This window comes from Heteronotia binoei, chromosome 12 (assembly GCF_032191835.1).
Source record: "Heteronotia binoei isolate CCM8104 ecotype False Entrance Well chromosome 12, APGP_CSIRO_Hbin_v1, whole genome shotgun sequence".
NCBI classification, from domain to species: Eukaryota; Metazoa; Chordata; class Lepidosauria; order Squamata; family Gekkonidae; genus Heteronotia; species Heteronotia binoei.
In genome coordinates this window covers 53,221,928-53,249,491 of record NC_083234.1, presented here as the reverse complement: position 1 = coordinate 53,249,491, position 27,564 = coordinate 53,221,928, and the positions used below count along the sequence as shown (strand labels likewise).

The window sequence follows — 27,564 nt, the reverse complement described above, 5'->3', positions numbered from 1 at the left end:
TTTTTGAACCTGGAGTCTTCCACATGGAAGGTGCATGGCCTGCCACTGACCTATTTCCCCCCAACACTTCCCAAGAAACTACTGGATGAGAAGTTTACTTTATTTTTTATTGCATTGCAACAATTTAAGAAAATGTTAGGAACTGTTTACATGTAGTAAAAGTGTTTAGCAAAATAGTCAGTTTACACAGAAAGGGGGAGGTAAAGAGGGCACAGTACAGAAGGAACAAACAACTCACAGCACAAAGAACCTGCAAAGGCAAAACCACTGCAGGGAGACATTCTTCATGGGTGACATTTTACCCAGCTTGTAAGAGACTTTAGAAATGCAATGAGTGGCTGGAACGCTGATATAAGAATCCTTACCAAACAACCGGCTGGACAAAGTTACAGCAACCACTTAAACAATAACTTAAGCCCTAAAAGTAACTGTTCATTATACTGTCTGGTGGCCTGCTCCCCAATCATTCAGCACCTAAGTGCTCATAGAGCCCTGGTTCCTTGAGGGTTGCTGGTATTCACTGTGTAGCTGACAGTCTTATGATTCTACACAGGCGAGATAGCCAAGAACTGTGGCTGTCAGAGTTCAGACCACCGTAAGTACAGGAAACAGCAGCATTTGGACAGCATGACATACTGGCACAGCTTTCTGCTGCACTCACACAAAGCACAACTCAGTTTCCTGGTTTGGGAACCGTTGAATCAAGATCCAGTTTTGGTAACATCTGAATGTGGGCACCTGGGCAAATTTTGGAGTTGTTTCATCCCCATAAATCAGGTACTAGCTTTAGAATCCGAACTTGCGGGGAGGAAACTAATGCTGGCAAACTGGAGCTCAGTTCAAGGTTTCCCTAGCCAGGAACTCTTCAATCATGTGCTGCACTTGAGAGGAAGGTTTGCCATGATACCCCAATGTGGTTAATGTGCATTTCTGCTGGACAGGTTTGGGGGCTCTGAGGTGGCTGCCTGTCTGGAACAGGGTGGTAGGAAATTAATTATCCACTCTCTGTGGACTACCTAGGAATGGAAAATGCTCAGAAGTTTGAAGCCCCTGATCCAGGTTCCCTCCTATCCCTGCCTGGCTTCAGTCTATTTCCAGGTCACTGTCCTCACTGTAGCAGGAGGACGCCTGGCAGATGGAGGTGAGGAGCACCAAGTCCTTTTCTGGGAGCAGGCCACATTCTTGCAGGAATGCCTCCAAGTCCACTGCAAAGAAGTCTTCGCCCAGCTGGTCGGTGATACGCACAAAATTGCCGATGAGCTCCCCACCCTTGTAGACCAGAAGGGTCGGCAATGCATTGTTGGTGAAGTGAGTGCTAGTACCGATCAGTGAGCTTCTCACCCGGCAGAACTTGACCATGGGGTACTCAGTAGCCAGGCAGATCATGCAGCCATTGAGGGCTTCAGCCCCAGGGACGTCATCCTCATAGATGTGGATCATCACCAGTGTATTCTTGTGCCCCTTGTCGATGGTGTCCAAGAAGGCCTCCCCACTGTGGATCTCAAACACTTGCTTGAACTGCTGCCCGCTCTGCAGCTGCTGCCGCATCTCTTCCATCCGCTGCTTGCGATATTGCTGCAGGAACTCCTCATCGTCGGCACCCTCATGCAGCATGCTGTACTCCTGTAAAGTAAGCTAGGACAAACAATGGAAGGAAAAAGATACCAAGCACTTTTTAATGGTAGGTTACAAAGGGAGGGGGTGGGGAGCAGGCATCCTACAGCTGTATTTGTGTGAAGCTTCTGAGACCCTTCCAAAATGTGCTGCTGGTGGGGGGAGGGCAACTGCATGTAGGTTCACTGTGGGAACTGATGGGTGCAAAAGTTGGGATAAAAGAGGCACATATGCACACCTGCCAGAGAGAGGGCTGTAAAATTCTGAACCATGCAAAATAGAATGTTTAAAAAATCATTTCTAGGATTCTTGGGGTGGAGCTGCAAATCAGAACATTAAATAGTATACAGCATAGGACATCTGCAGTACAAACACTCAAAACATTGGAACACAGGAGGAGGGAGATTGTCATGGAAGCCTAAAACAAATCTATCACCTAAAGTATCATCCAATATGAAACCCATGAATAGGCTCTCTCTGCCTTGAACATCCTACTTGAAAAACCATACTTCTGTCACTCCAAGAATGTGGCACAACAAACACAGCGGTTCCCTTAGGGGCATGCGTCACCAGACTCACCTTCCCATTCAGCTTCTCCTGAAGTTCCTTCTGCTTTTTTTTGTCTTCCTCCTCATCCAGGTGTGATCTGCAGGTCATAGAGAGCTTCTTGATGAGCCGCTCCATTTCCCGGCACTGCTCCTCACGCTGCTCTGTCTCCAGCTGCTTGTACCGCCTCCAGTCATTGATGACACCTTTAGGACCTGAAGGAAGGCAAGAAATCAAGGAAGCAGTGGAGATCAGGAGAGCTAGCTGAACTACAGACCTCAGTACTACATGTCACACTACACTGTCTGAAGGACATACTAATCTTGCATGTGCTTACACCTTTGGTATGTGTGCACCTAGATTTTGAAAAAAAAAACATACTTGGTCCACACCTACCAAATCTGAATGGCCATGCAAAATGCGTGATTTCCCCTGTTCAGACAACATGGTGACCGGGTGCATCAGAAGCATCCCAGCTACTATGTGCTCTTGTTTATGTAAGTGTATTGCTTTCCCATTTTGCCTAGAGAATTGTTGTACGTCATTCCAAGCTTTTTATACCAAGAAGAATCAAAGACCCAACAGATTTTCTGTCTCTGTATGGAATTCCCGTCTTCTGGGCATGGAGCAGGGGGTACTGAGGATGTATGCGTGTCAGAGAGGTATTTGTGAAGTTCCTGAATTATGCAGGAAGTTGGACTAGATGACCCTGTATGTCCCTTCCAACTTTATGATAGACATGGTTGCTGGGCTCCTGGTATTCCTTGGCTGTAATGTCCAAAAAGGGCTTGTGTTAATAGGCAAACTTACTGATTTTGATGGGCAAACTTCACACACAGCAAGGCACTGTGATTGATGGGACACATACCTGTGTTTACAGCACTGCCATCACTGCTCAGCTCCACCTCAGCAGTGTTGTGGGAGCTGTGCTCCTCATCGTGGTCCTCGTCTCGCTCTTCCTTGTCGCTGTCCTCATCCTCACTGCTACTGTAGTAGTACTGGAGCTTCTCACCCAGCAGCTTGTCATCCAAAGTTGTCATCATGGGAGCTATAGAAGAGAACAGCAGCCAAGGGTCTGTACAGCAGGCAGTCTGATCTGGGTGCTGCCAGAAATGGGCTCTTGAGGGTGCTTCACAGCATGCGGATTGGCAAGATACCAGAGAGACGAAGACTCCGCTTGAGCGTTATGATCTGTGAGAACAGACAGTGAACATCTAAGGTCTGCAGTGAATGTGGCTGAAATCTTTTAACAGGAAATTTGTTCCTGTCGACTTTTATCATTAGATGTAGAGAGGTAAATGTTATATGTGACCATTTTAGGGAGGGGAGGGGAGGGGAGGGGAGGGGAGGGGAGGGGAGGGGAGGGGAGGGGAGGAAGGAAGGAAGGAAGGAAGGAAGGAAGGAAGGAAGGAAGGAAGGAAGGAAGGAAGGAAGGAAGGAAGGAAGGAAGGAAGGAAGGAAGGAAGGAAGGAAGGAAGGAAGGAAGGGAGGGAGGGAGGGAGGGAGGGAGGGAGGGAGGGAGGGAGGGAGGGAGGGAAGGAAGGAAGGAAGGAAGGAGGGGAAGGAGGGGAAGGAAGGAAGGAAGGAAGGAAGGAAGGAAGGAAGGAAGGAAGGAGGGAAGGAGGGAAGGAAGGAAGGAAGGAAGGAAGGAAGGAAGGAAGGAGGGAAGGAGGGAAGGAGGGAAGGAGGGAAGGAGGGAAGGAAGGAGGGAGGGAGGGAAGGAGGGAAGGAAGGAAGGAAGGAAGGAAGGAAGGAAGGAAGGAAGGAAGGAAGGAGGGGAGGGAAGGAGGGAAGGAAGGAAGGAGGGAAGGAAGGGAGGGAGGGAAGGAAGGAGGGGAGGGAGGGAAGGAAGGAAGGAAGGAAGGAAGGAAGGAAGGAAGGAAGGAAGGAAGGAAGGAAGGAAGGAAGGAAGGAAGGAAGGAAGGAGCATTTGTATGCATCATTACACTCTTCTTGATCTTCTGCTAAATAACTGCATCAATCAACAACAGCCTATATGTGAATAGTTTTCCTGTTTTGACTAGAGAAGTGTTGTATGTCATTCCAAGCTTTTTATACCAAGAAGAACCAAAGACCTGACAGATTTTCTGTCTCTGTATGGAACCCCCCACGATAATGTAACATGCCCCAGTACCCGCTCTTCCAAGGAAACCAATTTAACCACATGGTGTAGAGGCCAAGATGAGCACGGTCACCACAGTGGCAGCAACAGACCAGCATTAGCAACAAGTATTAATCGCTCCCTTTATCCTGAATCAGATCCCCTCTCAGCCACAGATTCGCAAGCAGTGGCTTTGTAAGCCATCTGGTGTATAATCTCTTGAATGTAAAAGCGACAGGTCCTTTTATAAAAACACTGGCAGAAATAAAAGCTGACGATTCCCAAAGCTAAGTAGTTGCTGGCCTGGAAAAAAAATGCAATTAATTTATGAGATTCACTGCCAAAAAACACAGGTGGCAGTCCCAGCTTTGACATCATTACAGGAATAAAAGGAAAAAAATCAATGAAAGATGGATTCATCAACAACTATTAAACATGACAGCTAAATGGAACCTCCATGTTTAGAGGCAGTATATCACCATCTAACGCTGGAGACAAACAATGGGAGAGGTTCATCAAGTAATACGTGGGCACATGTGAATGTGTCCCCGTGGGAAAACTACATGAATTTAAGAGAGGCAAAATTCACAATATTCCATTACGGCAAGTGCTGCAGGGAACCTGAGCCCACCCCCAAGCCCAACACAAAGTCCATCAAGTAGGCAAGAGGACCCCCACCCTCACAGGAGTTTATTTTTTCTGCCTCTGACTTTCCCAATACTCCCTGAGCCCTGGCTCTTAGCTCTGCTGCAGTACAAAGTACTCAGCAAATATCTGCTGATTTGGGCTACTTTGGGGGAACGGAAAACAGCATATCATCAACGGGATACAGGAGCCATTTTCCCAACTTGTTTTTTCCAAGGTACAATTGTAAATACTGCATTGCCTTCTGTCTTTGTCATCCAGTTTCTGCATTATCATGTCATGCCCTAGGCGTTGTTTTTTTGTTTGCTCTGTTGTCTGATTTGGTAATCCTAGTCCTTTTGCACTGATTCTTGGATGTCATATGCTGACAAACTGAATTGTTTTATATGTTTCATAATCTGTCTTGAATCTCAGTGAGAAAGTTGGATTACACATGAAGTAAGTAAACAAAATATTTACTGGAGTCCCCCAGAGCCCTAGGGACAGAGTGACATGTGCTTATATAAGCAAATAAAGAGATGAACGTTGCCTGCTATTTGCCTGGGCTCTGTGCCATTGGGAGTCAAAATCTGAATGATTTGTAATCAGCTCAGAGGCCAGATGGTAGAGGAAAGGGAATGGCTGTGGAATAGAGAAGAAAGACCCAGGAGAGGCACCTTGAAGAGATTGCAGCAGCTGCTTAACCCTTGTGGTGCCCAAACAAATAGCAACGCTTAATGTGTGCTGAAGCCCAGACTGGATGATGGAGCAGTTTAGCTGCACCCCACCTGAGACTGCCCTATTCCCTCTGTTAAATAGTTTTAGTTGGATCAGAAACCCACTAAGGTCAACAAGAAGGGAGGAGAAACTAGACATTACTGTAACATTCCTCAGCAGATGCCTGACTTGCTAGTGGTGGTTTCCAACTCTTGCTTCTAAGCAAAACTTCCTCAGATGTTCTGTCACTGTTCAGTATTTGGTAGCCAGGTGCCCCCCTTCTACTGGGATCAGCATGCCAGAACCCTGGACAGCTCCTGCATGGATTCTATCTGCTGCTTGAACCAACTGGCAAAGAAGGACCCATGTACTTTGGCAGCACCATGTAAATAACATCTTGACAAGAAAAGGGAAAGAGGACAGCCTTTTTAAACCCCCTGCTTCTCTCACGGCTAAAGGAAAAACAGCAGCCATCAGTAAATATTCCAAAGTTTTTGAGCAAAGGAGAGGATAAACTTTGCCTCTACTGTTCAGGCATGATGGACATGGAGCTTTGATTGTGCATTATGAAGGTCAAAGGCAGGATTTCATAAAGTGAGGTCAGAGGCGCATTATTAAAATACATTTCCAAACAAGCCAGCCAGCTGTTGCTTCAGGCTATTCCTGTCTCTTCCCTTCCCTCTCTGCTTAGTTTGTCACCCCCATTTTATGCACCACCTAACCTCAACCTCAAAATGAGGACCCCAGAAAGTAAGGAGCCAAGTTTGATGACTGTAAAACTGTTAGATATGAGACTACGTGGGGGCAGGGTGGGGGGATAGGCAAACTAGCTATTTCCCTCCACTATCTTTGAAATTGTCTCTCTTTCTTCCTGGCTGCAGTGTTCTGGGCTTTTAACAACTGTATTCCTGGCAGAAATATTCACCAGTGAATATTTTAACAGCTGCCTTTCTGGCAGAAATATTCACCATTGCTAAAAAAAATTAAGGAAGGGCAAAAAGGAAACTTCATGTGCTCTGGCTGCAGCCGGCCTCAGCTCTTGCTTTGTCCCCGGCCCTGGTTAGCTACCTGCTAACCTGATGCAACAACAGCCCCCCAAGCCCCCCCCTCAATCCAGCAAATCATTTGTCTGAGATTAATTATTCATTGTGGGGGAGGACCAAGGTTCCCCCAATAACTGTGATGATCCTGCTTACCTGGAATCCTCTCTTTGAAGCAAAGACCCACTCTAATACCAAACCCTGAACCATTAAACAGTGGGCGTTTTCGCACTGACCTTATGAGACACAGCTATTCCGTCTCCCTCGTTCTTCCCTATCCCCAAGAAATCATTCCCAATCACTGTACACAGTAACACTCTCCATAACTATTTTCCCTATGGAAGTGGAGTAGCCAACGTTTCCACCCACCACTCCTGCATGGATCGTCTCCAGATTGGGTCAAGCAAGACCCTGCCTTCCCGGCACCAAGTCATGCCCCCCCCCCAACCTAATCTCAAAACCTCCTTAGAGAGCAGCGGCCCTATCCTGCTTTCCCTTACCACTCTCCAGCCCACAGTCGTCCGCCTGCCACTAATAGAGCAAGACCTCGAAAGAAACAGCTTGGTGGCACCTATCAACATTTTATTCCAGCACCAAGCTTTTGTAGATTTATGCCGGAATAAACATTTTGCTAGTCGTTTTTTTTTTTTTTTTAAATGCCTGTTTTATTTTTGCTCCAACACATTTTCTGGACTCAACCGGTGGGATTCCCTAGAAACAGAGGTTTAGATCCCTCCCTGCACCCCGTGGAGACCTCCACCTCCAAACCTCCCACTCCTATAATTCCCAGGCCATTGTTTTCCACCTCCCAAAAAACAGTAACCTCAGCACCCCCCCCCCCAAATCCTCGGATTAGCGCCCCCCCTTAACTACGCGAACTCACCACCCGCGTCGCCCTCTTCCTCCCTGCTAGTCGAAGACGGAAGCGTAAAGGATGCCGGGAAAATCGCACCGAGGAGGCGCGCCCAGACTATAGAGTTAGAAAAATAGTTCTGCACAACCGTCACTTCCGGTTTATTTTCCACCAGCGTTAGGAGGAAGGAAGGAACAGAATACAAAAAAGGATCGCTCCAGGCCCCCACTTTGCAGTGCTTTCTGTCTCGTTTCGTTCATTATATAATTATTCTAAGATTATCTTTGTAAATGCACGTGAAGGAAATCTCACCTGAATCGTGGTGTTTGCACAGATAACAACTGGTGCTTCCAGCTCTAGTCTGCACGTTTCTTCGGGAACTCGAAAGGTTTCCGCAGTTTGCTGTTCCTTCAACGACCTGGCTGCTCAAAGATGACATCTGCGCGTGCTCGAAACATAAAGGTCTAGGCAGGCATGGTTGGTTCCATAATTTGGGGAATAATTTCCGGAGGTTAGTCATGGAGATCGTGTTCTGCATGGTGAAGGCTAGTCCTGGATAGTAGTTGGGAGACCACAAAGGAACTTAAGGGTTGCTACCGAGAGGTGGGCAATGCAAACCACCACTTTTCTTCTCTTGCCTTGAGAACCTTTCGGGGTGGATACGACTCGATGGCACTTTCTATCACGACAGATGTTTGTAGTCTTGCACCATAAAACAAGAAGTTCAGTGGCGCGCCTTGTTATTATTTTACTTACTTTCTATCCCGGCCTTCCCGCAAGCGGGCTCGGGTTACAACATAAAAATACAACAACAAACATAAACAATAAAAGAGCAACAAAGCGTATTCCAGCATACATTGCTCTGAGTCATTTTTACAGATGCATGAAATGAATAATCTTTTACGGATATGTTTAAAGGAAATCACAGAAGGGGGGAGGGGATCGTAATGAACTTATTTCGGGTTGCAGATACAGAAGGCTACTGAAAACAAGACAAACTTCATTAAAAGGACCATTCTCAAGTGCAGAAGATGAAGCAACAGTGGTTTATGGTTACTCAAAGAGGCCTTGAGGTGCACTCAAGCCTTTTTCTTCCTGATAAAATAGTAATTTACAGACTCACCAAAAAGACGCTGTGCAGAGCCCAGCCTGGTGTACAGGTTAGACGACAGGACTAAGATATGGGAGGCAGAGATCCCCTCTCTTATGCTTGCACAGTGAATTTAGGCCAGTCCCACACACTCGGTCTAATGACCTCGCAAGGTTTTTGTGCTATAAAATGGAACAGAGGAGAACAATGCTAGCCATTTTAGTTCCCACTGGGAAGAACTGCAGAGTATAAATAAAATATTCTGCATATCTTTTTTGGTGGGGTTTAAATCATTTAAATAGTGTAGAATAAAACTAATACAAGGTGCTTGCATAAGTGAAGTGCCAATTTTAAAAGACAAAGATCAGTGCTACACACTGGGATTAAAGGATAGGCAACAAATACATACCTTGTCAATTTTTATTTTCAGTCGAATGCCACCAGTATACATTACATACATTTCCCAATGCCTCTAAAGCAGCAGTTTTCCACCTGTGAGTTGGGACCCCAACATGGGTTTTGACTCCTGCAGGTGGGTTACAAGGCCAGGGTTGTGGAGGTAGATGAACTGGGAGAGGCACCCAGACCACTGGTGTCTGTCTCTTTGTCCTGTAAGAAATGCATATGAAATATTTTTATCTTTTACAAATACTAAAAATGAAAAAAAAGCTTGTTCAGGGTAAGCTGAGGTGAGATTGTTATGTTGTATGTTGGGAAAGGCTGAAGTTTTGCAAAAAGAAAGAGAAATTCTGCTCTAGTGGGAAGAGATAACTTTTTCTTCCCTTCCCACAAAATACTAGAACAAGTTTTCCTGTGAAGTTGGTGGGCAGTACATTCAGGACAGACCAAAGAATTTTTTGACCAGTTAAACACTTGCCTGGTGCTTGCCACAGGCATTCAGTTGGCCACCAAATGTGTGATGAATTTGTTGTCTCAGAGCTTTATTTTTGAGCAGGAATGAAGTTCCAGTTGGCTTGGCCAGGGCTCTGGTTAAAAGAGTCTCTGGCAGAGGGAAGGCACTAGGCACCCACCCACTCCCAGACTGCATACTCTGTCTTTTCTGCTGCCTCTAGCCTTGAACGGACTTGCAAAGAGAGCGAGAGACATGGAGCCGTCCATGAGACCCCCTCCTGAGAGAAGCCGGGTCTGCTGCTGCCTGTGGCTCTCTCTCCCGCTTGTTTGGAGGGCATGAAACAAAGTCTCTAATTGGGCTCTGTGAGAACACACCCCCATGAAATGCAGCTGATGGCACTCTACTGTTCTGTTTCAATATGTGGAAAATAACCTACTGAACAGGTGCTGGCCCTTCAGGTGATGTCAGGAGGTGTGGCCTAATATGTAAATGAGTTTCTGCTGGGCTTTTTCTATGAAAAAAGACCTGAGTAGTCTCATCTAACATAGCTCTCTTTATGCATTCATCTTTAAATGTATTCAGCTTGGCTTCAAAGTTCTGTCCCTCCTACCACATCACCTGGTTGCCTTTTCCTAGCAAACTAGGAGGACATGAATCATAAATTCTAAGTGTGGTATAGCATAAGAACAGCACTGCTGGATCAAGCCAATGGTCTGTTTAGTGCTGCACCTTGTCTTGCTCAGAAATGAACTGGATGGCTCCAGAAATCATACAAGTTGAGCATGGAGAGCAAATCCTTCCTCAAAAGTTTTTTTTTAGCCATCAAGATTAACAGCTGTTGATGAACCTATCCTCCATGACACAGAGGCACATCTCAACAACTCACTTCAAGAGAAAGTCTTGAAAGCGACCTACACCCAATGCCCTACCTACAGACTTTCCACCTTCTTGGAAAGTCTGAGATTGTTGTTAGAAGCCTTTTCCCTCCTTTTCTCCAATGTCCATACAGTGATTGCCATCTTTTTTATCTTGCATACTGTCTGGCCGTTGAATTTGACTGCCTAGTTCAGCAAGTGTTTGGTGGGAGAAGCTTCGCTACTTGAGATCACAGAAGACTAAAACTAGGCAGGCTTGGAATCTGTTCTATATAGCATTTAGCAGTTTAAAGAAATCTTAACTTAGACTGCAATCTTATATAGTAGTTTAAAATAAAAATTGTTAATCATCTTGAACCCTGGAGAAGGGCAGGCTATAAAAGTATACAGCTATGCCCCACTAACATCCCACTAGACAAAAAAGATTCCCCCATCACACATATAAAGAAGAAAGGTAAAACAACTTCAGGTGGACAAAATTTTTATTTTATGGCATGCAAATACATGTCAAGTACTGCAAACTTTTTCTATTAATTCTCTCTCAAACACTGAAAAAAAACACAATTTGCTGAAGTCTGTGATCAGCCCAAAAGCTAATTCTCTCTCCACTTCAGTGCTACAGCAAACACACATACAGAATTCACTCTGCTATTCAGGCTAATCACAAAGCCCCAACCCCACCCCATCTTTCAGCCTCCCCCCAATACAGACCATATGGTCTAGTTTTCCCATGAAAATCCTATTCTTATAAACACAAAAGGGAAAACAATACAGTTTAAGAAATTGAAAACAGAACTAAATGGAACAGAATTCATCCCCCCCAACCACCCCAATATATCCCTCATTTCATTTTACAGATTTTTTTTAAATTATATTTTTAAATAGTAGCTGAGAATGCACCATTAAAAATGAGCATTAAATCCATCGTAGCGATGGTGTCTGCTTTATTATACATGATGGGTGTACACCATCTTATATTTCATTTACATTGCAATCGAACAATAGATTTGAAAGAAAATGTCTAATACAGACGTAAAAATATTCACACTTGAGCTTCACAACCGGTTGTACAATTGACAAACAGGCCTCTTTTCCCAAACTTTCTAGGCTAAGCAAGTTTATAAATGTTAATCAATGCAACAAGAAAAAAAGTTTTTCTTTTTTTTTCTTAACTTCCAGGGAAAAGAATATGCAGAATATGGTATAAAACGCAGACAGCAGATACTGCAAGCTAACCACACTACTTTGGAGTGGCTGTACAGTGGGAGTGGGGGCAATACAAATAAAAGCCACATGTGTTGTATCACAACTACAGTATAATGGTTTCGTCCGCCCAGCTAAGGAAAATGCATGCATTCCCATGACTTGGACTAACTGAGGACTCCCCTGGATAAACAAGTGGGATCTGTGCAAATGTACTTTTGCCCTGGCTTCTGGCTCAAATAAATGCAGCCAGAATTAATTTTATTTCAAACTGTGTCAAATATATAAAGTGTCCGTTTAAAAGCTCCACAAATAAACACATATGTGTGAACAGTTTTTGCTTTTGCACCTTGTAGGGATGGGATGTCCAGCAATTTTGCCTCTCCCTGCTTCAGCCATCCCCTCATCTTATGGTTCAAGGATTCCTTAAAACGTACCACTTTGCCAGCAAAGCTGTGTACTGTAAACCCTGCCCACCACCAAATGTCAAGGAATCAGCTGGATAACCCAGCTGGAAAAAATTAGCACCCCTCCCCAACTCAAACACTGCGTCGTGCCATATCTGTTTCTCACATCACATTCTCTGTTGGCAGGGTGCAGTTTCAAAAGATAAAAGAGCATCCTAAATACATGGGGCTAAGAAATAAATGTGTACTGCAGGACAGTGGGTGCCCCTGCCATTTTTTTCTATGAGGGAAGCATGCTCTCAATATTTTTCAAAAAAAGTTTGCAAAGTATGTCAGAGTAATAAATACTGGTGCATGTGTGTGGTGGGGGTGGAATCCACTCACAATACAGGACCCCAAAGTTGTTAGAACTTCCTCACTTTCTGCACTGCGCTATGGAAAGTCTATTCAACAATACCTTCCTGAATACAGCCAAGAATGTGTTCTTTCAGCATTTAGAACACAAACGTTTAACAACTGGCCTTGCATACCCTTAATCCACTGCCACTCTTTCCTTGTTAACTGTGGGTCAGTTACCACCATTAAATGCCATGATGAGCACCAGCTTAGAACTGGCACTTGGCTGTTCTTGCACACAAGGAGGTATCAAATGCACTAGCACCATCCCTCCATGTTTCACAATGGAAACTCATCTACAAAAATCCTGTCAAAAGAAGTGGGAGGGGGAAGAAATCCACAATGCAATTTAACTTTCCTGCTGACACCTTTCCCCCCACCCTGGTCTCTGAAATCTGTAATTCTCCTTACATCTTTCCCCAAAAAGTCCACCAGCCTCCTGAGATGACCTCCCCCTTTTCTGCCACCAAGGGCCTTTTCCCCCACTCAGCTAACCTAGTTTTCTGGGTAGCCCTCGCCAGTTCAAGACCAAATACCTGTCCAGTTTCCTGCCTCAAAACAATAACAAGTACACTACCATTTTAGCCCTAAACACAGGCATACTGATTAGTACAAACCCCAGAGGTGAAGCTTGTCACATGCTCTCAGCCACAACTGCTTTGTCGTCTGGATCTAAAGAACACAGTCATAGCTAGACCACAAAGCTTGGTTGCTAAGGCTCAAAGAGAAGAATGGCACATGGTTTAAAGAATGGCCACTGGGGTTTTGTGCACACAATCCTTTGTAGCAAAAGTTCAAGAACAGCCCAGAACAGACTCTTTTCCTGCAGCTCTTGCTACAAAGCAACTGCATCACCAGGGTCTTTTGCTGCCATCACTAGACAAACAAACAAGAAGTGAGCTCATTCTTATGCTGGTAAACAGCAGGAATGGGGTTTTCTGCCAATGTAATCTCACTGGAGAAACAGACAAAGATTTGTAAACAATTGCCTCAAAATCCCTTCATCCTGCAGAGCACAACAGTCTTTAAAAAAAATTACATACATTTAAAACTAAGAAGTTAAAATTCGCAAGAGCTATTTAGGTATTGTAATATCCACCCTCAGATTGGGCTGAAGATGTGAGGTGGCATTCTGGTTCACAGAGGACGATTTCCCTGAGGGCAAAATAGAAGGATCTCTTGAACTTTTTAATATTTCTCTATTTTTGTAACAAAATAGCATTTTTTGAAAATTACATCAACCTTCAACATGGAAAATCTCACTGTTTAAATATCCATGTAAGAGATATATCAGTTTGCATATACATATATATATATATTGAAGGTACATAGAGCGCAAATGAAATTGTTCTGGAAGCATTTCAAATGTGATATATAAATTCATATATACAGAATGGCCCAGCTAGATTGAGAGCACAGCTGTGGCAGATGAACGTGTAACATTCCACATCAAAATCTCTTAACAGTCACAAGGTAAGGTGAAGAGATACGTTAAGAAAAAAAGATCTGAGCAGTTTCTAGTTGCCTTGTTTGCGTCACTGCAGAAGTGAGGTGGGGCAACTAGGTGAAGAAGATGCTAGAGAATTCAAGGGAATTTAAGAGGCGGTATTTGGCTGTCACTTACAAAGAGCTTTTGTATTTAAATAAGTAGGCAAGAGCCTCCACAACATTACTGGAATATATATATATATATATATATATTAAAAAAAACAGTCCTTGAATTTTCAGTTTGTATTTACAATATAATTTTTATGACCCTGTGAGTCATGAGAGATATTTAAAAAAAAAATTGATCCAAGTTACATCTGCAACCCTCAGGGAAATGCCAGTCCCAACCCACCCACCCCAGCCCCAGAAGAAATACACACATGATGGTTATCAAAAAGCTTTATCCCACGTCCAGAGCTGCCATTGGAATATTAACAACTCTGTTTTGCCAGTAACATGATAGTCTTTTTTTTTTCATTTAAAGCCATTTGCTAGCAGGAATAGCCCTCGTGTACAGTACACCTGGCAGAAGTTCCGCTTGGCTAAAATATTCCAGTACATTTTTCAGAGTAAACAACTTCACAGAAGTTAATTAACAAACACTTAGGAAAAAAAAAAGAGAACTGTAAAACTTGTAAAAGATAAATTGTAAAAGGAATTGCAGAGGGCAAACTAGGAGAAGTTATTTTGCCAGAGTCCTCTTGCCGTTCTAACTTCAGAGTGGCCATGTTAGTTAAACAAAGAGGGGGGGGGGAATGGCTCAAATGCTAGCATTGAAGGTGAGGATGTATTATTTCAGTTGATCATTTCTACCAAATGATATTTTTTTCTTCCTTCCCAGTCATATCTTCAGAGGACACATTTATTCATTTTCTTTGTACAAGCTCAGCTAAAGCTATATTATTAATAAGTTCAAGGCCTTGTCAGAATAATCAATAAGCAACCCAATTACCAAGGGTTCTCAGTAATACTATAACCAACAACATCAGGCGCATCTAAAGAACTGCTAATCAAGTATAGCAACAGCAATACTGTGTTGTTAAGTCAGTGCAAACACAACATATACAAGGTTTTGCCAGGAATCCTTGAGGCTCCGGATGCCAAGTCACCTGGGGACTGTGCTAAGGGACCGCCTCCTCAGAACAGCATCCACAGAATGAGCACATTATGTTAACAAAACAGAACGTAGCAATTCAGCTTACAACTTGGAGCAGTCAGACCGAGCACGTAAGCGAAAAGACTCAGGCACTTGGTTTTGCATTCTATAATTTGTACAAGTTGCTTGATATATGGAAATATCAAGTCCTCAAGCAGAAAAGGATGGGTTGGATGGGGGAGACTGGGGGGTGGGAATGAAGATGCAAAGTGAGGCACTGCTGCATATAATGTAGGAGTGCAAAATGGAAAACCTCCCTACAAAAACAAAGAACTGTTTCAACCCTGAATTAAAAGTCTTGTGGTAAGAAGAACCCCACCCTCTCTCTTTCTTTCACACACTTTCACGCAAAGGTTCCACAGCTGGAGAAACAAGCAGCTGCAGCCAGATGCAAAATTCCTCTCCTGTGAAACAAGAATGAGGCAAAATGAGTTAGTTCTACTTCCTCAAGGTGCATTGCCTGAGGATCCTGCTGGCTTAAATAAGTGACTCATTAATTTCCCTAGGGGAGCCATTTTAAAACAATAATGGCTCAATTGGTACCCTGGACTTCTATGAACTCATTAAAAAGCTGCTTTAAGCTTAAGTCAAACAATGTCCAAATTCTACCACTCATGGAAAGCGAACACCTGATCCTAGCAGAATTGGTGATTTCTTTTTTCTTTCCCAGAATGCTATTTTGAGAGGGCCTTGACGTATCAAAGAGTCCACAGGAAACAGATGACCCCAATAGTATTTTCTTAAAAAAAATATACATTATATAATATATATTATATATATAAAAAGCACGGGTAGATGCTTCCGTAGCATGGTCACAAGCTTGAAAGCAGAACACCTCTCAGCTGTTCACCAACTTCCCATTTGTAACTGGCCTTAAAAAGTCATTTTTCCCATCCACCATAACATGAGCCGTTTTGAGAATGAGGCTGCCCATGCCAGCAGAAGTTGTAACAGGCAGGGAGCCCATAGAGGAAGCCATTGGCTGGCTGAAGCAGGAAGTCACGGGCAGGATTGTTTTTTGCTTCTCCCTGGTTGGAAAAGAGACAAAAACCAAACAGATTACATTTACCCATGTGGTGCAACAGCTCTGCTGACCCCAAAGTGCCACTACATGTGGTGTCTAGAAACTCAGTGACCATCCTGACTGGTGATGCATGATCTCCTGGGTCACCCAACTCCTGGTGTGGTTTCTCTTTCACTTCTCCTTTGGTATGCTCCTGCCAATTGGGCCATTACTCCCAGCTTCCCTTCCACATTGCCATTCTAAAGCTCTGCCCATGTTTCCCGCTAACCAGAGTCTGGTTACCATGGGGATGGACTTATTGTACTTGAGCACATCAAGGGAAATAGCAATTTAGCAGCAGACACTTCCCTTCCCTGGTGCCTGTTTTAATGTCTTTAACAATGGAAGTCTAAGTGGTATGGAGAACAACGACCACCATTTAAAATAGGAAATGATTTCTTAAAAATAAAACATCCACACGTACTCCCTGCACAACAATCAGCTATGCAAGAAATACAAAGGAAATGTGTAAACTGTGATCCTCTGACCCTGGGCCCTATATATGCTTTAGTTAACCTTGATCCAAGGCAGGCTCTTGAACTTAGAAGTTAAAGGTTGCTAAAAGCTTCCCAGTATTTTTGATTCTTTGCCCAGGCAGCCAGCCCTTTGTCTGCTCTGCATGTGAGAACTCCCTCCTGCAAGTTATCCCCAGATAAAATCAGCCAAAATGGGCCCCACTCCTTCCATTCCAAGGGATTTTATTTTCTCTGTTGTCCACCCCTCATATGTCAAAGAATCCTTTCCTGACATCTACTGGAAGATAACCACATAGACCAGGGGTGGCCAACAGTAGCTCTCCAGATGTTTTTTGCCTACAACTCCCATCAGCCCCAGCCACTGGCCACGCTGGCTGGGGCTGATGGGAGCTGGAGGCAAAAAAACATCTGTAGAGCTACCATTGGCCACCCCTGACATAGGCTCTTGCATCCTCAAATCTCTGTGCCTAGGTATCAGATTCCAGCCAAGGTGTGATCTGGTCATTTCAGTAGCATTTCAGAAGTTCTGATGATTGGCACTTCGGCAATGCTTGGGTGCAACTGACTTCCACCCTCCTGCCTGCTAGAAGAGAAAAAATAACTTTAAAGGCTAAATGGGGAGGGGGTGGTCAAGTCCAAACCCCGAAGCAAAAAGGTATTTCACTGCAGTATATATGAACACTCATATCTCATACATAATCAAAAAGCCACAATTTAAAAGAGAAAATCTCTCCATGCCATGTGAACATACAATCTGAGCTTGCCTGCCTCAGGGCCCTCTGGAGAGAGACAAGCCACATAGGCAAGGCAAGTAATGATGTTCTACATTAACAGTATTTTGTGAAACTCCCTTGTTAAACTGAAACTTGGTGCTTGCCACTCTTTCTTTGCACCCACACAAAAATAAATAAAAGTTTCCTCACTGTGATTAACACTCACCCACCCCTTTTTTTTCCTTCAAGATGAAATAACTTATGTGCAAGCTAGAAGCAGCAGCTGGCTAAGCAAAATATTGACTGGCAGGTGCCCCTAACCCAGGCAACTTGGCATTTTTACAGAACTGATGATCAAGGTCAGCTGAGCCTAAAGCAGGTCTAGATGGGCATTTCTCTGGGATGCTTCAGCCAGAGGGAGCCCAGTTCTTTGTAAACAGTTGGACTCAGTGACATGCTGCACCTTTCCTAGTTTATATGAATCTGTCATCTTTCACTGGGTCATCATCCATTTGCAAAAAAGAGCATCACCTCCTAAACTACACAGAACTAAAGTACGCATTTGGTAGGGGCAGGCAAACCAACCTGAATCTTTACAAGACTGAGGAAAAAATGGTTGGCAGATCTAGATATCTGTCAGTTTCCATATACACCCCCTCCTCTCTAATTCAGATGAAATGCTAACAGCTCTAAAGCTACGATCAGTGCTCAGTTCCATTTTTTATTTGGGCTCTCAGCCTGGCTGAGGACAGGGACAGAAGCCCCTAAGGAATGGCCTGAGAAGTCCAGTATGCAATAAAGAAGTTGCATTGAACGGGTCACAGGAGAGGGCAGAGATTCCTGCTCACTGACACTTTTTGAGCTCAGGGCAGAGAGAGAGAGAGAGCGCTTTAAAGAGATCAGACACTGTTGGTTTTGTCTAACACTCACAGAATAGTAAGGTCTTCACCTAAGCTGGCCCTCTTCTGCTGCCTGGGCTCCTGGGACTGCTCCAACGGGTGGCCATTCTCCAGAGCTGACCCATTGAACAGATGATCATCTTGATCACTGATCCCGAGCTGTAGGCTCAGAATCTCCTGAAGGGAGAAAACAGAATGTAAAAGGGCAGCTTTAATTTTTTCCTTGTCATCCTATGCCCTTTGGTCCTCAAAAGCTTCAGATGCAGGTCTCCGTCCTCATAAAATAAAAAGCTGGCAGTTACTGAAAACTACAAAGAAGGGTGCCCTGGAGAGGAGGAAGGACTGGGCTTGGTGAGTTAGCCAGACATTCTCTACAGACCTGACAGGGATCAGAAGCGCATTGAGAGCAGGCATTGTGACCAAGAGAGCAAACTGTGATCCAGAAGGTCACTGGTTCAAACTTCACCTCTGCCCTAAATTCACTTGATGGCAGTAAACAAACCAGTCTCATTTAGCCTCTTAAGGGATAAAATACTAGCCAACTTTATGAGGCTACTTGTAACTATGATGATAACTTACATGAAGCGTTTTGAACATTGAAAGCACTAGAGAAATACAAAATATCATTATTACGGAGATAAGTGGCATTTCTGGGTTTGTTCTAAGAAATACAGGGTTTCCTCTGCTTGATCAGCTAAGGTGCAATTTTATTAAAGGATCAGAAAAAACTTATTCGACAGCTGGGATCAGGCTGTCATCAGGTTATTTTGATTCCCTATTTTAACAGCACGGCCTCCTGCTCTGGATTCCTGAGACATGATAGAAAGAAAACACCCCATGCAAAGTTCAGGAAAATGAAAGGTTTCCATACTTCCATTTGTTCCACTTGCCCATCAGGCTCATCAGCATCCAGGGCTGAAAGTTCCAACTCTATGTCTCGATCTGGCTTTGTGTCTGCACTGTCTTCTGAGTAGTCTGTCTGGGGTGGGGAAAAGAACACATAAGATTTTTAAACAGGCAGAGATCACACACGGGTGGCAGTTGGAACAGGAACCTGGTGTAGAGATGGATGAGCTGGAATGATGCCAGTGCTGAACTAGGACTTCAGAGACACAGGTTCAAATTGCCTATAAGCCATAAACCTTTTGAGCACTATTTCTTAGTGTCACATACCTGTAAGGATAAACTGATGGGGATGGGGAGAGTTATATATTCACCCAGAGTTCCTTGGCAAAAGGGCAGGAAAAAATGCAATAGATTGATCTGCTTGGTATGCAGAAGGTCCCATGTTCAATCTCCAGCATCTCCAGTTAAAAGGATCAGGCAGTAGATCATGTGAAAGAGCTTTGCCCAAGACCAAGAAGAACAGACAAGACTGAGTTTGATATAGCAATTGCGAGATTCAGGAGAAGGCAGCCTCACTTGTTCAACTGCAGGTCCCAAACAATCACATATTCCCATAAGAAACCAACAACCCACCAACTTTCAGCCTCTTTACCTCTCCATTCCTCAGATCAATTTCCTTGCTTAAGAGGTTCAAGGTGAGATGGCTGCCTTCATCTAAAGAGCTCCATTTCTGCTGCATGGCCAGAGCATTTGCCTCTCTCTGAAGTAGCAATGAGTTGCTTTTGGCCTGCAGGGAAGAACAAAGAGAGTAGCAAACTAAGCTGGAAAGTTAGACAAACTACAGCTCTTAAAAGTGACCCAGGTATGCATGCAAGGTACAGCAAAAGGCTGTGCAAGAGGATGTTTGCTCTATTCTGGAAGGCAATACAGCCCGTGAATGAGAGTATCAACAATGTTTGTCCTCTAAGTTAAATTATTTTCTTATTTGGCTTTTGCCAAAGCCAGAGTTTGAGAATTTAGTCTTTTGTTCTGGACGTGGCATAGAAGTCTGATAAACGGTGTACAAGGATACTGTTCATTGACAAAGTATAGAACAACTAAATGAGATGCTTCACCGCAGAATCTCCTTTAGCCTTGGCTTTGGGGAATGAGTGGAGTTTAGTTTGAGGACCTATTAAATACATACCCCTAAGTGGACTGATATTAGTGTCTTCTAACTCAGTCTTTTGGAACTCTTAGAAGTTGGGGGGGGGGATCTTATTACATTGTTCATATATACCCAAAATATTTTGGCACATTCTCTTGTGGTGAATATTACCTAATATAATAGCATTTCAACATATGGAGAGTCTTGGAGTGTTTGGGAGCTGGCACAGCACTGTATTCTTGGATCTGTATGAGAACCAACATTCTGTGTCTTCTCCCTGCAGTGCTCAACTGCCTAACAAAAATCCCAGATCAAATGACAATGTTGAATACGAAGTTGCAGGAACAGGCTACCTGCTGTAGTTCGATGCTCAGTAGATCTCCAGTGCTGGAATGCTTTCTTGGGGCAGATATCTCAGTAACTATGAACCGGTCCCTTGGAAGAGGAAAGGTTAAAGGGTTACAGTACACATGATTCATAAGCCAAAGTCCAGCAAAGAGACTAACATGTGTGTCCCTGTTCTTCTTCCTCATCCCACTCCAAATTAAGTAGGCCTTTCCTACTTGTTAATCTCAAAATTGGCAGATGAGAACATCAATATGAACATTCTTCTTAATCAGAAGAGTCACATGTATGGTTTATTAGTGCAGTCGCTAAGAGGATGGGTTCCACATCTGAAAGTCCTCCATTTGAATTCCGCCTTTGCCACAGACCTATTTGCTGAACTTAGGCAACTGCCTCTCTTTCCAGCTTTAGATTCCCATATGCAGTACACAGGATAATAATTTTAAGCTCCCATACACAATGTTAAAAGGAAGACAAGACAATGTATATGAAGTGTTCTGAACATCTGAAAGCAGTATACTAACGCTAAGTAAGTATTATTATTTTTATGGAAAGCTAGTTTGGTGTAGTGGTTAAGTGTCTGGACTCTAATCGTGGAGAATCGGGTTTTATTCCCCACTCCTCCACATGCACCTGTGAGTGACCTTGGGTCAGTCACAGTTCTTGAAAGAGCTCTCTCAGCCCCACCCACCTCACAGGATGTCTTTTGTGGGGACAGGAAGGGAAAGGAGATTTTAAGCCGCTCTGAGACTCCAAGTGAAAGGCAGGGTATAAATTCAATCTCTTCTTTTTGGTCTCCCCCTTCTTTCCTTCTCCAGATGTTTTATACTGTTCCTCAGTTTGAGTATGCCGTCTTAAATTGTAATCTAATTGTTTTATTGATTTTACTGTTATTTATTAACATGTTGTATTTTAGAAGGTTTTATTGTATACTTATGAACTGTTGTCACCCGCTGTGAGCCAGTTCTGGAAGAGTAGATTAGAAATGAAATAAAAAGAATGAATGAATGTGAGCCAATTATAAGCATGCTTGTGCCTGGTTTCTGAATCAAAGGCTGACTTACAATGGCAATGCAGTTTTCTTGTGTTCTTCATGGCCCTTGTGATTTTTGCCTTAGCCTGTCATTGCTATGGGAGAACACACTTTCTAGAACACCATATTCACATGCAAAAAGCTGGGTGAGAGGCTGTGGGGTCTGTGCCAATCACAGCATCTTCATACATCCTGGTATTCTTTGTCTCTGCAGTATGACTGGGCATGGATTCAAAGTGGGATAATGTGCCTTGTAGATCATGCCCCAAAACAGACAGCCCTGCAAAAATCAGCCCTTTATCTCTACGGCTTGCCTGGCATCTGGGATCCTCTTTACTTACCGTTCTATAAAGGGTGCTGATGAAGTAGAATCTGAACTGTAGGAGCTCCATCTTGAATCAATAGTGCTGACATAAGGGATATAGTCTGTGATAGATAAAATAACACAGTTGGTGAAAGAGAACATTTCCACCCCAGCCTCTGCCACTGTATTTTCAGTCATGGTTGCAATTCTCCTACCCACCCAAGGCTATAAACAATCATGGCTTGTACCTGACATGCTGATTGGCTTTGTAGCGCTTCCTTGGGAAGCAGTGGCCTGAATTGGGTCTGTTGTATGGTAACCTGTGCGGGATGACCGGGAGATTGCACCCCATTTGGAGATAATAGGCCCATCGCTAAATGGAATTATGGGGTCTTCTTCCTTGGCCCTTCGTTGGGTTTCAAACAGATGTACCCGTCTCTTCATGTCGCCACTGTCCAGATCCTGTGAAGCCCAAGATAGAAAAGAAAAAGTTATGGCCTGCAGACTGAATGTCAATCCTGATGGCACATTTTGCACCTTTGGGACTGAAGTGTAAATTATAACAATATTTATCATTTATTATTGTGCATCATTGCATTCAAACCATTTCAGCTGCATTATCTCCGGTTGGATTTGAACATTATGAAGCCCTCATGGCCACTGTGAGGACTTTCAGCCAGATGGTCCTGGAAGCTTCCATTAGGAACTCAGTTCAGCTTGCAGACACAGGCCCAATTCGGATTAGGACTGTGGTACATAAATTGTTCCAATCTGAAATGGCCCAGTGAAGTAAACAGAGGTTTCCCAGGATGTTTTAGGTCTGGAAAATGGCAAGGGAGGAAGTTTCAGCACCACACCAATTCCCTAAGTGGTAAACTCCCAGAACATGGTTGCTTCCACACAGCAAGAGCTGACAAAAGGAAAATGGCACTGATACAGGCAGGACTTTAGAAAATGTGCACCTTCCAATCCAGACAACACGCTAATACACTTGGACTGTGTTCTTTCAGAAAACAACATGCTGAGGATGAGGAAAAACCTTAAAGGAGTTTGTCATGTGAATACTATAAAGATTTGAAGCAAAGAGAGAGAAGAACAACTGTGTAGAAGCAGCTCCTTCTGGGACTTCACTGGCCACATGGATGTCATAACGGTTGAGTCGCAGCTCATGGTGACTCCAAGAAGTTCCAGCTCGTGGGGTTTTAAAGGCAAGAGATGAGCAGAGGTCATCTGCTATTGCCTTCCTCTGCACAGCAGTCTCCATCTTCCTTGGTGGTTTCTCATCCAAGCACTGATCCTGCTTAGCTTCCAAGCTCTGATGAGATTGGGCTAATCTGAGTTGTTAGGACTGCAAGTGTAATTATCTTCAGACTGCAAATGGGAGGAGCCAGGGGCCACAGTCAATCATATAATGAACCTATGAAGCTTCCTTTTGCTGGTCTATCTAGATTATTCTTGTCTCCTTTGACTGACAGCAAGTCTCAAAGAATCATATTTTCTCTCTTTTTAAGATCTCATTTATCTGGAGATGCTAAAGGCTGTATGGGAATTGCCAGGCGCACACACATTTAACACAGGAAGCTACCTCTCTGGCTGGTAGCAGGCCTTGAATAGTATCAGGAAGAAGGGGACCCACCCACCACAAGATGCCAAAGACTGAACACTACATGCAAAGCATATGCTCTACTGACAGCCATAGGCTTTTCCAAGTTGAAATAAAGTGGTTCCAAGAAAGCTCTTCATATTGTATCAGCAGCTGGCTATCAAACCCAACAGGACTGAGAATAAAGCTGCTGTACCATAAGCACTGCACTGGAGTTGGCAATGACATCCTTGGGCTCCGATTCAATGGCACTTATGCAAGAGCTGATCGTGCCACAGGACCAGGGTGAGTAGTGGGAGAGGCGGTCATCCTCGTACTTGGTGTTGCTTAAGTCAGCCGAACTTTCACAGAACTGCAGAGAACAGAAGACAAAGATAAGATCCATTCCTTATTATAATGTAAGATACTACCCAATCTCACCACTGGCTCATGGGCTGTTACTTTATAATTATTTACATATTGCGTGGCATTTTACAGCAAGTGAGAGAGCTGTTTTAAGGAGTGCAACAAATGGAGGGAGTCCACAAAGAAAGAGGAGAAACAAAAGTAACAAGGGATGAATGTGACAAAATGCAGTTGCACTAACAATATGTTTCAGTGTGTGTGTGTGTGTGTGTGTGTGTGTGTGAGAGAGAGAGAGAGAGAGAGAGAGAGAGAGAATGTAAGACTCCATGTAGCTGGAGTTAGAGGATATGATGGGGTGCCACCTCCCACCCTGATGCTTCAGTGCCTTACTTCTGCACTAAAGTCTACGCTGAACAGAGGAGAAGGTGGTGTCGAAGACTGTGTAGCCGTGGGAAGGGCAGAGGACACCAGGGGAGTCTTCTGTGGGTGGCACTGGGCCCACTGCTCTGGCTTCCTCCTTAGTGGGTCATCATAACTGGGCTTCAAGTGGCCACAAGGTTCCTAAAAAAAAGGTGCCAATCAGAGAAACAAACAAGTAGTGGCTCACATCAGATGCAAGCATTAAGCTTCATTCAGCGGCTGAAAGAAATCAGAAAGGATCACCTCCCCCCCCCCACTTGCAAAGCCCTAACTTCTCTTCATGTCATTCTTCACATCATAGCAAACAAAAGCACAGATACACGCTCCCTAATGATGGAAGGGGAGCTGTGTTTTTTTCAAATGCTTTCCCAAAATGTGTGACTAGACAGCTCCTTGAAGGAATGCATCCCCATCAAGAACTTAAGTTGTTTAAATTCAGGAACCATCAGTGCCCATTTTCTAAACAGAAAGAGGTGTTGGTTGTTAAATCTGCCTGAAAAACATGGCTGTGACCTGTGGTCATTTCACCTGGATGCATGTCAGAACTCAGGACTACAGGGGGTCCCAAGGTGGGAAACAACAGTAAATAGTGAAAGTCAATAGCTTTTCTGCAGCAGAATCTTTAACCCAGGGGAATCTGCAAGCCTGTGAAACAAAGGAGGGAACTGCAGAGAGGTCAGCCTCACCACCAAGGAAACTTCCTGCAAGAGGGCAGTGCTCCGTGACCCCTGTGAAAGATGTGGGATCAACTTTGCTTTCTACTTCAAGCAACTTGGAAATTCTGCTTATGAACATGTGAAGGTGCTTTATATTTAGTTGGTCCATCTAGCTCTAACTGGCAGTTTCTCTCCAGTGTCTCAGGAAGAGAAAGTTATTGTCCAACACCTGCTCTTCTAGATTCTTTTTACTGATGATGCCAAGGATTGAGCCTAGGATCTCCTGCATGCAAACCAGGCAGTCTGCCACTGAGCCACACCCCACCCTCTTGCTGTTCCTTGTAAGCTGGCTCTATAACTGACTTGGCTTTCCTTTCCCTTTGCCCTTGAGGATATGCATCCAATAACAGGTGAGAATCTGTCATAAAGTTCAACATGGAAGGACTAAAGCCTTGAAGACCGACAGTAACACCTACCCTTGACAAAGGCACTGTCCTTTGCTCAGCCGGCAGCTGGCAAGCCATGGAATAATAGCTGTCCAAAGAGTTGTATCTTTCTCGCAAAAAGGTCTGATAGACTGAGGGGTGCACAACATCCATGGGAGGTAAGGAGTTACTCCTGATGATGTCATCCCGTGGGTACATCTGTGGCCGCCAGATCCGCCGGCTGTCATAGACGGGGGCGTACATTCCAGACGGAACAGGAGGGACTGGCCCATATGGCTGCGGTGGAGGAGGCTGGTAAGGAGAACTCAGCCTGTCTCGAGGGGGGAAAGTGCTGTAATGGTCACTGTAGGGCATGGAAGCAGGTGGAAGTGGGGGCTCTGGAACGTTGCTGGACCGAACAAAGCGAGGGAGGCAGGGACCTACACTGGCCTGGACCGTTGGCGGTGGTGGGTAGTAACCTAAGAAAACAGGAAATGTTTACTGTTCTCTCACAATCACCCAGGCTTTTACACATTTCTGTCTATATATGTAGCTGTATGAGGTGACATAATGGACTATACCTCTTCAGGATGCAGTTGTGTGCATGGAGGTGGTGATGGTGGGAAATCACACTTCAATTGTGAAAAATTCTCCCTGCAAGTAAAAAACTAGCACAGTAGGTATTAAGACTGATCTTGCTCCCTTGTTGTGCTTATTTTCTACTTGCAGGGTCATTTTTTTTTTAAAGTAAATCGTTCAAACATTACATACATCTCCCCTACCCCTGCGAGCAGTCTGAAATAGTACCGTCCAATTCACCTATTTGTTCTGTTGTGTGCACTGACTGGGCACCAGATAGCTCCTTTCACTGTCCCTGATTTTAACAATTTACTTGGCAGTCGTCATAAAATCCAATCAGCTGCCTAAAATACAGGCCTAACAAGACTCTTTCTCCTCTTGACATATATCTAAATGAGCAACCAGCGTTTTCATCTATTTTTTTTCAAAACATAACCTAAAGTAAGAGATGTACTCTTTATATACAACTCCTGTCTATTATCAAGGAATAACTAGCTGTCACACCACCCACAGTACACATCCATTTCCTACACAGAGTGAACTATTCAGAAGAGGCAGAACAGAATATGCATGCATATGAATACAATTTACTACTTGTACAAAACATTTCTTTGAGCTAAAACAAACTATCATTAGACCTCTTCTTAAGAAATTCCTTGGAGAAGGGAGATTCGGGTGATTATCAACCAGTGTCCAATCTCCCCTTTTGGGGGTAACATGATTGACACCGAGCTTTAGATAACACTATCCAAGCCTCTAGAATCAGCTGTGAAAATCCTGGACTAGTGTCTTGAGGCTGTGGTTAAGTGGCTGACCAATGGATATACCATTAAGCATAAACCACTTAGCAGCCTAAAAAATGACCCTCATAAGTGGTAAATAAATGGATGCTTAATCCAGCAAGATGGAGGTGATGCTGGTTGGGAAGGCAGAGTGCATGTCTGGAGGCTATTGATTTACCAGACTTAGATGGGGCTACATTTTCTTCAATAGAACAAGTTAAGAGCTTGGGTGTGTGTGTGCTCTTGGACCATCCTTGTCAATGGATAAACAGGTCAGTGCTGTTACCAAGAGTATCTTCTTTCAGTCGCGCCATCATTGCAAGTTAGTCCTTTATTTAGACTCTGCAGACCTAGCCATGCTGATCTATGCTACTGTCACCTCAATGTTAAACTTCTGTAATATGCTCTATATGGGGCTGCCTTTGAAGATGGCTTGGATGCTTCCACTGGGACAAAATGCAGTAGCTGTCAGGGGTCGGCCATCATATCACCATTCCACCCCAGTGCTGCATCAACTACACTGCCCTGCCATTTGCATTCCGGGTCTAATTCAGAGTGCAGGTTATTAGCGTTAAAGCTTTTCACCACCTAGGGCCTTCATATGCATCTCCTGGTACATTCCGACATGCCAGTTACAGCTTCCTCCTTGTGGTGCCTGCTCTTAAGACTGTTTGTACAGCAACAACAAAGACATGAGCTTTATGTGGGATTGGTCCACTCCTCTGGAATTGTGTACTGGTGGGTACTATAGTGGATGCCCTCACCAGCTACGTTCAGGAAGGCATGCAAGACAGTTTCCGAGGATACTGGGAGGACAGTAAACTGTTTGAGCAGATTTAACTCTGTGTTTTGAAATCTCTGTGCCTTCTTATATAATGGTATGTTTTATCTATTAACAGACTTGTATATTTTTATGTCCTTGCAACTTGTTGCATCGTTAGCTATTTTGAGTCCAAAAAAATATG

The 27,564-nt window shown here is 44.0% G+C and overlaps 2 protein-coding genes across 11 annotated transcripts in view; both read right to left on the bottom strand.

Moving 5' to 3' along the window:
* Positions 1-93: 93 nt before the first annotated feature.
* Positions 94-7,928, bottom strand: PDCL (phosducin like). Of its 4 annotated transcripts, none has more exons than XM_060250847.1 (4): positions 7,808-7,928; positions 3,029-3,208; positions 2,194-2,375; positions 94-1,635 (listed from the first exon to the last, which is right to left on the bottom strand). In XM_060250847.1, exons 2-4 carry the CDS (start codon positions 3,201-3,203, stop codon positions 1,084-1,086), a joined length of 909 nt encoding a protein of 302 aa, XP_060106830.1. In that variant the 5' UTR covers positions 3,204-3,208; positions 7,808-7,928; the 3' UTR covers positions 94-1,083. The 4 variants fall into 4 exon arrangements, with proteins under 4 accessions (XP_060106830.1, XP_060106828.1, XP_060106831.1 ...); XM_060250845.1 differs by lacking the exon at positions 7,808-7,928 and adding an exon at positions 7,526-7,612 and having other exon boundaries at positions 3,029-3,351; XM_060250848.1 differs by lacking the exon at positions 7,808-7,928 and adding an exon at positions 7,526-7,612 and having other exon boundaries at positions 94-1,623; positions 3,029-3,351.
* Positions 7,929-13,181: 5,253 nt separating this feature from the next.
* RC3H2 (ring finger and CCCH-type domains 2) overlaps positions 13,182-27,564 on the bottom strand; it is a 40,862-nt gene continuing 26,479 nt past the window's right edge. For 4 of the 7 annotated variants that reach the window (XM_060251849.1, XM_060251853.1, XM_060251850.1 and 1 more), the window contains 10 exons: positions 25,290-25,717; positions 24,128-24,298; positions 23,589-23,744; positions 22,038-22,251; positions 21,827-21,911; positions 20,461-20,542; positions 19,613-19,747; positions 18,986-19,093; positions 18,146-18,291; positions 13,182-15,991 (listed from right to left, as the gene is read on the bottom strand). In XM_060251849.1, the coding sequence (XP_060107832.1) occupies positions 15,802-15,991; positions 18,146-18,291; positions 18,986-19,093; positions 19,613-19,747; positions 20,461-20,542; positions 21,827-21,911; positions 22,038-22,251; positions 23,589-23,744; positions 24,128-24,298; positions 25,290-25,717 (1,715 nt within the window). In that variant the 3' untranslated portion in view covers positions 13,182-15,801. Of the gene's footprint in view, positions 15,995-18,145; positions 18,292-18,985; positions 19,094-19,612; positions 19,748-20,460; positions 20,543-21,826; positions 21,912-22,037; positions 22,252-23,588; positions 23,745-24,127; positions 24,299-25,289; positions 25,718-27,564 lie in introns of all 7 variants that reach the window. The other 3 variants (XM_060251854.1, XM_060251856.1, XM_060251851.1) reach the window with 2 other exon arrangements.

Excerpts from the sequence above, each read along its gene's own strand:
- PDCL (XM_060250847.1), bottom strand. The coding sequence starts at position 3,203 with ATGATGACAACTTTGGATGACAAGCTGCTGGGTGAGAAGCTCCAGTAC. Across the intron at positions 2,376-3,028 it reads TGGCAGTGCTGTAAACACAG|GTCCTAAAGGTGTCATCAAT; the intron begins GTATGTGTCCCA and ends GCCTTCCTTCAG. Across the intron at positions 1,636-2,193 it reads AGGAGAAGCTGAATGGGAAG|CTTACTTTACAGGAGTACAG; the intron begins GTGAGTCTGGTG and ends TGTTTGTCCTAG.